The sequence below is a fragment of the Xenopus laevis genome, chromosome 6S, assembly GCF_017654675.1.
Source record: "Xenopus laevis strain J_2021 chromosome 6S, Xenopus_laevis_v10.1, whole genome shotgun sequence".
NCBI classification, from domain to species: Eukaryota; Metazoa; Chordata; class Amphibia; order Anura; family Pipidae; genus Xenopus; species Xenopus laevis.
Genome location: NC_054382.1, coordinates 24,053,869 through 24,068,557, shown reverse-complemented (window position 1 = coordinate 24,068,557; position 14,689 = coordinate 24,053,869). Strand labels below are relative to the sequence as shown.

The 14,689-nt window shown below is 36.8% G+C and overlaps 1 protein-coding gene across 4 annotated transcripts in view; it reads right to left on the bottom strand.

Moving 5' to 3' along the window:
• The window catches only part of cdk14.S (cyclin-dependent kinase 14 S homeolog), a 288,439-nt gene that overhangs the window by 106,562 nt on the left and 167,188 nt on the right, over positions 1 to 14,689 (bottom strand). For all 4 annotated transcript variants that reach the window (XM_041567463.1, XM_018269154.2, XM_018269153.2 and 1 more), the window contains one exon: positions 4,252 to 4,345. In XM_041567463.1, the coding sequence (XP_041423397.1) occupies positions 4,252 to 4,345 (94 nt within the window). The remainder of the gene's footprint in view (positions 1 to 4,251; positions 4,346 to 14,689) is intronic.

Genomic DNA, 14,689 nt, shown 5'->3' with positions numbered 1-14,689 from the left:
TTAAGGCGCAGGTGTAACATGGCAGAGATATTTATGACCTTGTATGGCAACTTTTTATCACTAGTGATGTGCGGCCAGCCTATTCCCATCCAAACCATGTTCAGCCACATTACAGAATAGATGGAGTGGAAACATGCCACAGGCTGAACGCTTGTACAAATGAAATCCACATTACCCTTAAATAAAAGCACCAATGAAAAATGTTTTAAGCCTTTAAACATTTATCTGAATTGTAGCAAAAAAGGATTTTGGAAAAGCTTGAAACTGTCTTTGTTTGTAACTAGTGATGTCTGTCCCATTTCACTTTGCCAAAAATGCAAAAAATTCATGAAATGCGTTGACATCAATAGGCATCAACATTTTCCTTTACCTGCGACAATTTTCTATGCACTTGACAATTTTTTCTCATCAAAGTCAATGGGTGTTTTTCTTGTGGCAACTTTTTTGTCTCGGCGACTTTTTTGCCCAAATGCATTAAAGTCAATAGGCATTTTTTCATTTGAGGCCTTTTTCGTCTCAGCTACTAATTTATCATGGTGGATTTTTGCAGCTTGTTTCACAAAAGATGGCGGATTATTATTATTATTATAATTAAGTTATTACACCATCACAATACAACACAAGGTTTCCTCATAGAGCCAGGGAGAATAATTTGCCTTTGCCGATACCCCACTAATTCTTGGGACCCATTATGACTGTGCCTGTATTAGTTTCCCCAGTCACTCACCCATGAGTTCATGACGTGACTCCTTCTGTGCCAACAGCGGTGACCCTCTCTACTACATCTGCTCCACCTACTCTGTTCAATTCTTGGCTTAATCCCGATATTTTACTCTACATCAATGGCTAAAATGACACTATTATTTTACACCATCTCAGACCTGACTAATCCAGATTGGGAAGAATCCCTGCCCTGATAACTGGTGTAAAATGTGTCAAGTATGAGTAAGTAACATGGATTGTAGATGGCATTGAAGTGAGATTAATAAATCTTTTGTTTTTTTTAATACCCCTTCTGCACAATAGACCCAAAGAGGAAGTTTATTTTACAATACTGGTGTCTGTACTAGTGAAAAGTGTCAGTATGATTTAATAAAAGTGCCTTGTGGCAAATTCTATCACTTCCCCTCAGCTCTCTGCTACTTATCTGTGCTTGACCTATTCCTCCATCTACACCACTGAGCATACAGCCATCACATACTGTCTCCATCATTCTCCAGTCTACTGAATCGTTACACCGCCATCCCCAGTTGTAGGTCAGTGCTGCAATCTCAGAATTTATTAATTTTAAGGGTCCATTTTACAAATATCATCTATTACTGACCTTTCTATTCAGGCCCTCTCAACTCTGGCTGGTTATTAGGATAAGTAGGAACATAGCAACCGACCAGCAATGACTCCAACTACTAGCATTTGTGCAAGTTATCTTATACAGTATGTGAGTTAGTCCTACACTCTTTACTCATTCTTACAAATGAATTATATTATTTTCTTCTTTATTCAATATTTTTCCCATTATTCTACAAACATGGGCAATATCCCATGTCAGTTCTTCTGCAGCTTCCCTCCCCTGTCTCAGCCAATACATTGTTATTCTCCCAAGAGTAAAATAAAGCAATGTTAGGCAGAAATCTAACAAGAAAGTAAATTATATCTAGCAAAATGTCAAGTATTCCTCGCCACTGGTAGACAACAGGCTAAGTAAAGAGTTATGTTGGCTATTTATCTCATTGTAAGTGAGTGGTATGAAGATTTACTTGCATCTATTTGTATTTCATCACAAAGCAACTTGTTATCAGATTTAAAGCTACATTTTTGGATTGCCTCTTGCATGGTTCTGGAGACGTGTCTGTCATCACTCCATTCTTTCCTGTTATTAAAATATTTCTGATACTACTTGGTATGTTGGTTGTTTTCCTCTGTGCCATATCAGATTGGCCTGTCTGGAATCATAATTTAATAGTGGAAAATTTAAATATAATCAGTATAAATCCCTTAATCTTAAAGCAGATTATGTGTGTAGTACTTCCTCACTGTTGTATATATTTACGTACAATATACAGTTTATTGACCACTGAAAGCATGAAGAACTGCAACTCGATCTCTAATATGTACAATTGTATTTGTTCTCCCAACATTTTTGAAAACAGGGTGGTATTAGGTAATTAGGTATGTCCCATAATATAACATGAAATTAGCCCCTTACACCTGTAACAGGAAGGGAATATCCAATGCTCTCCCCCAAAGATTTCCACAAATAAAATATAATTTTTTTTTAGTTTTTCAGGAGTCCATTCACTATTTGAACTACACAACCTGATCTGTGATTGGCTGCAGAATTTCAGCCAATAACAAGGTCCTCCTAATTGCTTGCTTTAAAAAACATTTGCAGCCATTAAGACTTTACAGGTACAACACCAGCTCCCCTGTCCCCTTTAGCTAAGAATAACTGGTCAGAGGTTTACACATGACACTAATCCAAAACTAAACTTACAAATCCATGAGCCACATTCAATTTAAGGGTAAGGCCAGACGAGGAGATTCGGGGAGGTTTTGTCGCCTGGCGACTAATCGCCACGTTTTTTGCGCGACTATCTCCCCAAACTGCCTCAGCGTTTTTGCCTCACTGAGGCAACTTTGGGCGACTATTGAAAAAGCTTCGCCGCGTGTGCATTAGCGCAGGCGATTTTGCGTTGTAGCCTATGGGGAAAAAATGCTGAGGCAGTTCGGGGAGATAGTCCTGAGGTCCTGAGGAACACCTTCTTCACTAAGATGGGAGAAGGCAAAAAAACTCAAGTAGACCACCCCTATTATATTTTTTATGTCAAACTGCCAATAATACAGAGGAAAGAAAAAACAAATATTTGATTCTGTAGCAACAAGCTTGCTTATGATCAAATCACTCAAACACAGATCAATGCCCTCCAGGGATGACTTGGCTATTATGTCATCTTAAACCAATGACTTTTGACCTGGAATTGTTATGGCTTATTTTACTCAACTGTATATCAAATGCAAATACAATTAGTTTCAACTGAAGCTGAGGGAGTTAATTACATTACAAAGCACTGAAGCGATTGGCCTCTGCAAGCTGGTAAAATGTTGTACTTTAGCCCTACTTGAAGACCCATTTGTGTGCTCACAATGCTGTGTAAAATTTACAGGGTGCAATCATTCCATGGCAACTGTATGAGCACAACAGGTGTAAAATTGTCATCCTGATAATTTGCTGACACAGAAGTGTAGTGTGTTAGGGGGTTATTTATCCGAATTTATCTCAATATTTTCGGTTTTTTGGGCTTATTTATTAATACACTTTCCTGAAAATTTTGTTTGCGGGAAAAAATCCGGAAAAATCGTTTTTTCATCCTTTTTTACACAATCTTTTCTGATTTTTCACCCGAAAACTTCGGGGTATTGCCAAAAACCCAGCACACATCAAAAAATCATTGGGACTTCTCCCATTGACTTATATGCAACCTCGACAGGTCTGAGATGCCGGATTTTCAGATTCTGACTTTTCCCATCCTCTGGGTTTGATAAATTGCAAAAAATTTGTGATTTTTTTTTTGAAAGTCCGATTTTATAAAAAAAAAATCAAATTTTTCGTGATTTTTGCAGTTTAGTAAATAACCCCCTTAGTGTATATTGCAGCCCACTAGATAGATAAACCTCCCTTTATCTATATTAGACTATTTAAAGAACTCAACAGAGAGGCTGCTTTACAGGGCAAAACATCATTATGTCAGAAGCCCGTGATTCACCAGCAAGAATCAAAGGTCACAAACATTCCAAATACTGTGTATGGGAAATAGATAGCTTTGCAACCAACATGAATAGATCATTGTAATGCATGAATGAACAAGTGCAAAATATGTTTGTAAAATGTTGGCAAAAATACATGGAAAAATGCATGTCTTTATGTGTATTAAACTGAATCCCTAGCTGCTGATAACGTGTAGATAAACACTGGTGCTCTGCAAGTGCAGTGGTCTACAATGGACACAAAGTAGAGTGCATACAGTATAAAATATCTTCATAGTCATCCTGTATTTGTGTTCCAAAAATAATCCTGTATTTTTGTTCCAAAAATAGGCAGAGATTCAAATTAGCATAACACAAAATACCATTCTCGGTGTACTTCGGCACATACATTTGCATACACATCAAATCAATCTCAATTGCTTTCAGCCCTATCATGTCTCATGAATAAAAAAATAGAGGGAATCAAACTGAGAATATTGCACTCACCAGAAATATCCGTTCCAATTGGTCTTGGATATCTTTCATTCCTGGAAATGTGGCGACTCCCTGGATCATTTCCACAAATATGCACCCAACGCCCCTACAAACGAATGAGGACAAGGAATTGAAACTATAGCAGGGCTATGAATAATGCATAAGAAAATGGGGTAAAATCAACATCTGAAACGTAGTAAGATCGAATTCGATTCAAAGTATTTTAAAAAAAAAACTTTGATTTTTCAAAGTCCACCAATTGACTCCAAATAAGTTCTAGGAGGTCCCCCATAGGCTAAAACAGCAATTCGGCAGGTTTTAGATGGCAAAAGGTTGAAGTTGAAGTTTAAAAGAGACCGTACATAATAAAGTTAGATATTCAAATTTTCGATTTTTTTTCAAACTCGAATCGAATTTGGACTATTCCCTAGTCAAAGTACACAAAAATAGCTCGAAATGTAAATTTTTTTACTTCGAATTTTCACTTCGACCCTTGATAAATCTGCCACATAGTGTATATTGATATTTCGTAAATATTGTACCCTGTGTTAGAACAGCTATATAAATTCACAGCTTAAAGGGGTGGTTCACCTTTAAGTTAACTTTTAGTATGTTATAGAATGGCTAGTTCTAAGCAACTTTTCAATCGGTCTTAACATTTTCTTTTTTATAGTTTGTGCATTATTTGCCTTCTTCTTCTGCCTCTTTCCAACTTTGAAATGAGGGTCACTGACCCTATCCTTATCCAGTGTCGGACTGGCCCACAGGGATACCAGGAAAACTCCCGGTGGGCCCAGGTGTCAGTGGGCCCTCTTGCTTCTACTCATTTGGCATATTTCTTGGCCATTCCCTATTTCTTTAAGAGGTTTAATTATGGGAGAATTAAGTATAGTATGTAGAGATAAAAGACTAGGAGAATAAAGAGTTCGAGTGAGTAGAGGAGGAATAATAGCTTGGAAAGTGGGCCCACGGTCTAAGGTTTTCTGGTGGGCCCCTGGCATCCCAGTCCAACACTGTCCTTATCTGTAAGGATAAAAATGTATGGTTGCTAGAGAAAGTTGGACCCTAATGACCCGATTGCTGAAGGTGAAAACTGTAGAACTGTTGTATAAAAAGCTAAATAACTGAAAAAACACAAATTATAAAAAATTCAAATCAATTGCAAATTGTCTCCGAATATCACTCTCTACATCATACTAAAAGCTGATTTAAAGGTGAACAACCCTTTTAAGTTTAGAAGCCCTCAAAATTAAATACAGAGCATCCTACTGGAAAGGACTGCTGCCATTTTCTTGCTCCAGTAGCATCTTCACACAGAGAGCAGCAATTAGCAGTCTGTCAATAAACAGAGACATGCAAACAGAAGTAAAGGGCACATATTTATACTTTCCTGTTTAATTTTCCATTCTCTTGTTTATTAAAACCAGCATTCCAAATATAAACAGCAAAGTAGGAAAGCAGAATGTCTCTAATATAAACACACCAGATGCACAGTATCCTTCAAAGCCATTTATTCCAGGGCCCCTTTTCCTCTGTTGGGAAGCTTGGCGTGTCTCCAGTATTGCATACTCTAACATTCTGCTAAAAGATGTCTACTGTGCACAGCAATTCCCATGGACCAAAGAATAGGGTTACCCTGAGTCACGCTTCCAATGTTCATAAACAAAACCACAACATTTTCTTTTGTTCCCATGAAACGATAATATAGGACAGAAAAATAGTTTAATTATCAACCCCTATGCCTAAAGTAAATTGGAAAAGTAGGAGATTAGAAATCATGTTCCATCTGTCCAGGCTGCCTACTGAAGAAGCTGGATTGATTAAACTGCCACTCATCATTTACTCTCCTTAGGGCTCCATTACACAGTGAGAGGCACAATAAATCTTAGTCAAGTGCTTATAGTACCTGGAATGGATACAAGGTAAGTTTAAAATGAACTTCTGTGAGTTTCATTACAAAGCCAAATTGTGTTATCTGGCTCAGAATTACTAGAAGGACTAAAAGTACTCGCCTACATAGGAAAAGAGCAAATATATGGTTCCAACATATCTGAAAACAAAGAATGTGGTAAACTCACTGGACTACATCGGAGGGGGCCAGAACTAATTCCGGTGTGGCCTTCGGCACATCCATTAAAATACCCTATGCTCTCTTGGACACTAAACCCAGATTAGAGACTTTACAGGGAGAAACTGGTTAGGCTGAAAAATGCTTGTAACTGGTAGGAATTATATTAAAATTATTATTGACAAAAAGACAGAGGACTTGGGGGGGAGGATACTTTAAGTATCCAAGAGTGACCAAAACGTTCCACCACCAATATATAAGCACCAAGCTCTTGTCCAAGCAACAGTATTACAGAATAGTAAAAGGCTTATCAAAATTATAATAGAGAATGACAGAGATGGTTCTGTTGGGGAATATAAACAACATGAAGATGTTAAAGAAAAACTATACCCCCAAACAATGTAGATCTCTATAAAAAATATATCACATAAAACAGCACATGTGTTAAACTCGGCTTCATCTAAATAAGTCATTCTGATAAAAATATACTTTTAAGTAATATGTGCCATTGGGTAATCCTAAATAGAAAACTGCCAATTTACATACTAAGGGCCATCCCTCTGGGATCCTACCATTCATGATGCACTCAAAAACCAAACAAACCATACATGTTAGGTCACATGAGCCAATTATTGGATAAAGTTCTTTTGCTTCCACACTTCTTCCTATTACAGATAGAGCTGCAGTATTTCTGGTCAGGTGATCTCTGAGGCAGCACAGAGACCATCACAAAATGGGGGCTGAAGGGACAAGATGGAAAAGGGCAATATTCATGGATATCTATATTCTAGTTTAGTAAGATTCTTTAACAAGTCACTAAGGGGGTTATTTATTAAAGTCCAAATGCTAAAAAATCGTACAATTCAACTTTTTTATACTATAAAATCTGAATTTTGCAAAATGTATGAATCTGCCGTCTAAGACCTGCTGATGTTGTATATTAGTCAATGGGAGAGGTCCCTAGCCTATATGGAAGTTTCTGGGGTCTGTACTGGAATTAGCCCAAAAATCGAACATGTTTTCCGGGAAAAAATCATAAAAGTTTGGGCTTTTGAGTTTTCACTTGATTTTATTGAGTTTTTCCCCAATATGATTAAATCAAGCTTTTTTAATAATACATTTAAGATTAAATCATGGATTCTAGTTTGGTTGAAAAAATCTGATTTTGATGAATAACCCCCTAAATATTATATAAACTATCTATTGGTTACGTTTTCATTCTGGGGGTATAGTTTTCCATTAAGACTTTAATACAAAATTATAAATACACCACTGGGCAGATTTATCAAAGTTTATTTATGTGAATTTTTTTTTTACTCTAATAAATTTGAATATAGTCACAACTCGAATGGGAGGTTATTTAAGAAAAAATGTGAACATCTAATATTCAAACTAATAGTCCTGAACCGAAAATTCAAATCAAATTCGAATCAAATTCGAATTAAGTTTTCCATCCAAAAAAAAACTTGAAGGTAAGGAAGGCAATTAACATATTCAAATGGTTCAACGGACCTATGCCATTGACTTGGCAGGTATTAGGTAGCAAATATTCAAATTAGAACTTTTTCCATGGTCAAGATCTGATAAATCTCACATTCGAATTTACATTCGAATTGGGGGATTAAAATGTGAAGGTGTGAATTTTTACACCAAAAAACAATTAGAAAATTCGAATTTACTATTCAACCCTTAATAAATCTGCCCTTAAATTACATCAGTGTTTGTTTAGGATTTTAGGAATGCCCTACAAACAGTCATGGTGCTAACTAGATATTACTGGGCCCCACAGCAATAATGTCTAAAGGTTGACTTGTTTTACCAATATTTATTTTATTGAAATTGTATATGAATTAAGTCCTCATGGGGCCCATGTACCTCCTGGGCCCTCCTGCAGTCGCAGTCTGCTTCCTATGTAGTTAATTTTGTTATACAGGTAATTTCAATAAGGGGAATAGCAGAAATGGACCTCATGACACATTAAACACCTGACAGACGAGATTCCCCCATCCTCCCCTTCAGGCCTTTAACACAGAGAACTGACATTTACAGCAAAATTCTTACAAGTTTTGACACTGACATTTCAAATAAAATTTGCCTTCCAGATGAACACAATGACATCCTCTTCAAAATTACACTTGTGAATAAAGATGAGTTTGTTTCTCAGAGGAGCCTTCCGTAAAAGACTTGATATTCAGGGCTGTCTAGTGAAGTGTTAGACCGGCTACACATTTATTTAGCCCCCTCCCCCGCTTTATTCTTTAGCATAATATTCCCTATATGAGTCACATTTCCATCAAAAATATTAACTGACAGATCAGTTAGTGAAATTTTAGTATTTTAGTCATGAATCATGAGTCATGAATATACTGTTGCTAATTAATGGGCCAAATTACACAACTAAGGCGAGTTTTTAGCATCTACCTACAAAGGCTAATAGAAAAATCTCAGGATTGAGTTGATATAGGAATGTTATAGAGGGTGATAAGGAAAGCTGTAGCTGACATGCAGAATCGTATAACCAATATAAAATTGGTTGCAACATGAATAATAACTTCTGCATTTGGGAAAGGGAAAATAAAATAATTAAGTGGAAGTGGAAAATTCTTTGGGATCACCCTAACTTTGTGTAACACCGACTGTAATAACTAGTCCAGTTTCAGTGCAAAGAAAATAAAATATGAGTCTCTTAAGAATCAAAACTAAAATTCAAATGACATAAACTGAGACCATCTTTTAACAAGCTACCATTGCCTGTCCGCCATGCCTAATTACAGCTGCCAAAGGATTACAGTATCCATGCTAATGCCTATGTGTGCAGACTAGACAGATACAGAACTTTGACCTTCAGAGGGGTGTCCTGTCTACAAGAGACCCTGGTTTTCATCACTTCTGCAGGGCACAGCTGTCAGGCCAGGGGAAGGGGGTCAAAAGGGTCAACCCATGCAAGCTTAATAGTATGGCTTCTTTGCTTATCCTTGAGAAAGTTAATATACTCTGTGAAATGCCACAAGGATAGTACTGTAGAACTTTGTTTCCTCTCATGGAACGGCACATGGTTTATAAAGCACCAGTACATGACATTGGACTATTGCATTCAAATTTAACACATGTTTGGAACCTGAAAGCCCATGTTTGTTGATCTTCCTTATAGCCTTACGGAGCTGCCACCCTGCTCTTATAAACACAAGTATTGCTTATATGCTTATATTTTCTTTTATAGATTGTTCTTCTCATCAAACAACACAAAACAGTGTTTTTAAAGCAGGAGCTGCCAGAAGCAATAAAATAAAATTATAAGGTTCATGATTGAGTGCTAATCCTTCATTCTCCATTTCCAGGAAAGAAAACATGTTTTTTACATATAATTTTCTCAGTCTAATGAAAAATGCAACACTATATTTGATCCTCGTGCATTTGTGCCATCAGAATAATAATGGGGAATCCCACAGGAAAGTTACGATTATTGCCCCTATTGACCATTTCAGCAGTGTGTAGTGCTGATGTGGTTTTCTAACCCTGCTGCATAGGTAGGGTCAGATAATGCATTAATAGCCAACACAAACAGCCATAGTCAGTAAAATTAAAGTTGATTTCTGCTGTAAAACATATCAATATCTCAGCTGCTACACAATCTCTTGGGGAACCGAGTTGCCAATCACTTTAATATGACTTGAAGTTGAAGTGCAAAGAACAAATACTGACAGCTGAAGCTCCCATAAGACTCTTAAGTGTTAGCAGCATGACATTCAAAGCCCGATATTGTGGATACAGGGTGATTCTTTAGTATACTGCATCTTCTATATTCATTTATTCCACCAAAGGACTCAATTATGTCCTGAGTTTTAAATATAGATCCCCTTGCCGTACAGAAACAATGTAGCTATGAGTAAACCACTTGACTAGGAAGAAGACATGGATAAATTCTGGAATAAGACTCTTGTAGGCACCCCCCTTTCATCTAATCTGGAGTTAGACCATGGTAGTTGCTGTTATGTTAGATTTAGTCTTTTTAGTGATTTGTAAAAAGTACAGAACTGCTACTTACAGGTGCATAGTTAAGACTAAGACTAAGTTAAGTCACATGAATTTGTGTAATGGGTGGATGGATTTGTCCAATTTTCTTGCATTAGACAAATCCATCCATCCACCCATCACACATGTTCAGAAGATGTTGACAGGATCGGACTGGGGGGTCTGGGCCCACCAGGACTACTGTCCAGGGCCCCCCTCCATCCCCCCCGCCACCCAAATGTGACGCGCCGAGTACACGCACACGAAGGCGCTGCTCAGCGCATCTGCATGAAGGAGTTGATGGCGCTGCGGAAAAATAACTTTTTTGCGGAGATCTGGGCCCACCGTGTATTTTCCCGGTGTCCTGCCGGGCCAGTCCGACACTGGATGTTGATGTGAAAAGTCATTATTACACACCTGTATATAACAGTCCTGTGTTGTCAAAAGTTTCTTTGCCCCTCAAACTGATTTATGTTGAAATCTGAAATGGACTGAAATGGGTTGTGGCCTTGGGTGGGATTTAGCATTGTTGGGATGTGTTCAGAGAATTGGAGATGCAATTTGGACTCTATAACAGGGGTATATGTTGTCAGATACTAAAACTAGGTCTGTGTCAGACTGGCCTACCAGATACATGAGGATCTCCCAGCCAAGGACAATCTTCTTTCTTTTTTATATCCATAATACTGTAGGTCTACTGTATATGACACTGAATGTGTTTGGCAATCTACATCTAACCGAGAGCATGGGCCCACTATGGGGTTTGTTTACTAAGGTTCATAAAATTGCTTATAAGCACATTATCGCTGAGAATATTCTTGCGTCAAAATAAACGCTGCTCGCATGTTTACTACAGTGCGATGAGATGAATTTGTCTTGTGATCAAAGGCATTAATTACACTATCGTAACTGTTAATTTCATTGTTATGTCTGGCAAATTGGGAGGTTTTTTGGCGCTCATTTAGGTTAACTGCATAGTGTGCTTTAACTCTTGCAGATTTTTTTGGCACCGCTGCCAATTGCAACACTAATGAATATATATATGTATATATATATATATGTATATATTGTGAACGCGTAACTGGAACACAGTGTGAAGGGAGAAACTGTATATTTCCCCTAGGTTCGTGTCTTACTCCCATATGTACAGCAGTTCTGAGTGGGTTAATTCCCCTAGAAAGTTTTACCTGGGGAAAAATTAGCAGGCTAGATCAGCTAGCTGCTAGAGAGGGTTGGGGCTCAGAGTGAAATATTGAGACACACTGAGGAGAGTGTAGCCATTGGAAGCGGCTGTTTATTTTTCCCCAAAGGGAAAGGACATTTGCAAAGGTACTGTGACTATGGGGAGTTGTACTGTTTGTGTTTGGCCGGGAATCCCAGTAGGGGATCGGTAGTAGAGAGGGAAACTACTCTGTATATTAGTCAGAGCCCAAGTGGGGCAAGGATTTTGTTTTATGCTGCTTTGCTCACAGAATCTTTATATGTGAACAATAAATGGACTTTACCCTGTTCAAGACCCGTCTGTTCGTATGATCCTGCTCAATATATATATATATATATATATATATATATATAAATTAGTTTATATAAAATAGTATTTATTACCAGTTTATAATGTATTACTAAATATACTTATGGCCAATCAGGAATAAATATTTTATCTTATTAAATTCAGGTCCTGAGCATTCATAACAGGTTCCGTACTTACCAATATTTAATGTAATTAAAAAGGTTGTGGTTCAGAACCCCACTGCATCGATGTACTGCATATTTTTTTAACATTTTGTTTTAAGTTATCAGGAATACATGGTATCCATGGCCCTTTGATATGTTAAAATGTATAGGTTTGATAGATTTATGTTAAAGGGATCCTGTCATCAGAAAACATGTTTTTTTCAAAACACATCAGTTAATAGTGCCACTCCAGCAGAATTCTGCACTGAAATACATTTCTCAAAAGAGCAAACAGATTTTTTTATATTCAATTTTGAAATCTGACATGGGGCTAGACATTTTGTCAATTTCCCAGCTGCCCCCAGTCATGTGACTTGTGCCTGCACTTTAGGAGAGAAATGCTTTCTGGCAGGCTGCTGTTTTTCCTTCTCAATGTAACTAAATGTGTCTCAGTGGGACATGGGTTTTTACTATTAAGTACTGTTCTTAGATCTACCAGGCAGCTGTTATCTTGTGTTAGGGAACTGCTATCTGGTTACCTTCCCGTTGTTCTTTTGTTTGGCTGCTGGGGGGGAAAAGGGAGGGGATGATATCACTCTAATTTGCAGTACAGCAGTAAAGAGTGATTGGAGTTTATCAGAGCACAAGTCACATGACTTGGGGCAGCTGGGAAATTGACAATATGTCTAGCCCCTTGTCAGATTTCAAAATTGAATATAAAAAAATCTGTTTGCTCTTTTGAGAAATGGATTTTAGTGCAAAATTCTGCTGGAGCAGCACTATTAACTGATTCATTTTGAAAAAAATTTTTTCCCCATGACAGTATCCTTTTAAATAAAGGGTCTAATATTTTTAAATCTCCCATGTAAACTTTCCAATACTAAAGTCAGCCCACTTTACAGAGTGTAGCCACGAGCAGTCACAATGGGGCTCATTTATCAAAAATGGTCAAATTTGCTCTAAACACAGATATCCTTAGCAACCAATCAGTGATTAGCTTTTTTAAAGCCAGCTGCTAGTAGAACATTGAATGCAACAATCTGATGGGTTGCCCATGGGTTACGGCCCATGGGCAAATTTGCCCAGTGTTGATAAATGACCCCCAATAACTTAGGGGTTTATTTAATAAAGTCCAAATGCTAAAAACTTGAAAAATTAGTTTTTTTACTTTAAAAACTAAAAGTTTTGCGAGATTTATTATATCCTGAGGCTGCAAAAAGTCAGAATCTGAAAATCAGACCTGCCGAGGTTGTATATAAGTCAGTGGGAGAGGTCCATACCCTACTTGGAAGTTTCTGTGCTGGAATTCGCCCAAAAATCCAACTATTTCTGGCTTTCGGGCAAAAAAAATTTTCGCTTGATTTTATCAAGTTTTTCCCCCCATTCAATTAAATTAACTTTTTAATAATAAATAAGGTTAAATCGTGAATTCTAGATTGATCTGACTTTTTTTAAAATAAAATATCAGAAAAGTCCGGATTTTAATAAATAACCCCCTTAATATACATCTTCATTATTGTGTTTTATGCAAATTATTTGGAGAGAGAACACAAGAGACTTAATGACGTGGGTCATTAAGTTCTAGTTACAATTCTAATTCTCTGCAATAGCAAATGAAGCATAAAAATAACCTGCAGTCAGTAACACCTGCTTCCTTGCATATTCCAAAATCCAATATTTGTCCTTTTATCTGGCCCAGCTGGTGCCACACACACTGTAGTCCCATCTTATTTTCTTCCTGAGGAACCCCTACCAACTCTCATTCATTACACAGTCACACGATTCCCCCACATCATTTATTTTTCCTAACAAATGCCTAATAGTGCAGTTTGAGCAGCCAGTTTCAATTCACCCAGATTTGGAAATGTTAAGCCTGTATAGAGGACCTCCTAGGAATTATACTATCCCAAACAGCTTGTTTAGTCCTAATTTGAGAGGTGGTTTCACTGTCATTTTTCTTTGTGTAATGATGAAACAACTGTCTGTTTTCTTTCTGTGTGAATATATATGTACAGTAACTATAGCTTGCTTTGTAGTAATAGTCTTTGGTGACAACCACAATAGTAACATACTTATAGAGAATTACAAAAAAAAAGATTAAGGGATACAAATATAATGAAGCTTAACATATATATATATATATGTTTTGTTTAAAGGGTAAGGCATTTTTTAGTAGCAGTATGCACAAAATGTCGCTGTCTTAAATATATTGATAATGGGTTGAGTGCAGAGGACCCTTGGATTTGACTATATATATATATATATATATATATATATATATATATATATATATATATATATATATATATATATATATATATATATATATATATATATATATATATATATATATATATACCATACTATGGTTTTAATATTGTAAATGTTTCTAATATATTTAAATATGTTTTTTTAAATGTTCTTAAATAGAGACAAACTACAGTAAGGAGACAAAGGAGCAGTAAATAAAAATAATGCCTATAATTAAAATTAAATATGAATTATGTTCTTTATTTTTTTCCCTATATCAGATACATTTTTGCTGGTATTTTCTTTAGTAACGTTTACCAAACCAAGGTTTTCCATGTTCTTTTGAGCTGCATTTCCCATTACCCTTACCCAGCCACGATCTAGCAGCTAATGACTTATTAGGATTGTAGGGAGCTGTAATTCAGAAAGCGCTAGAAAGACAATGGA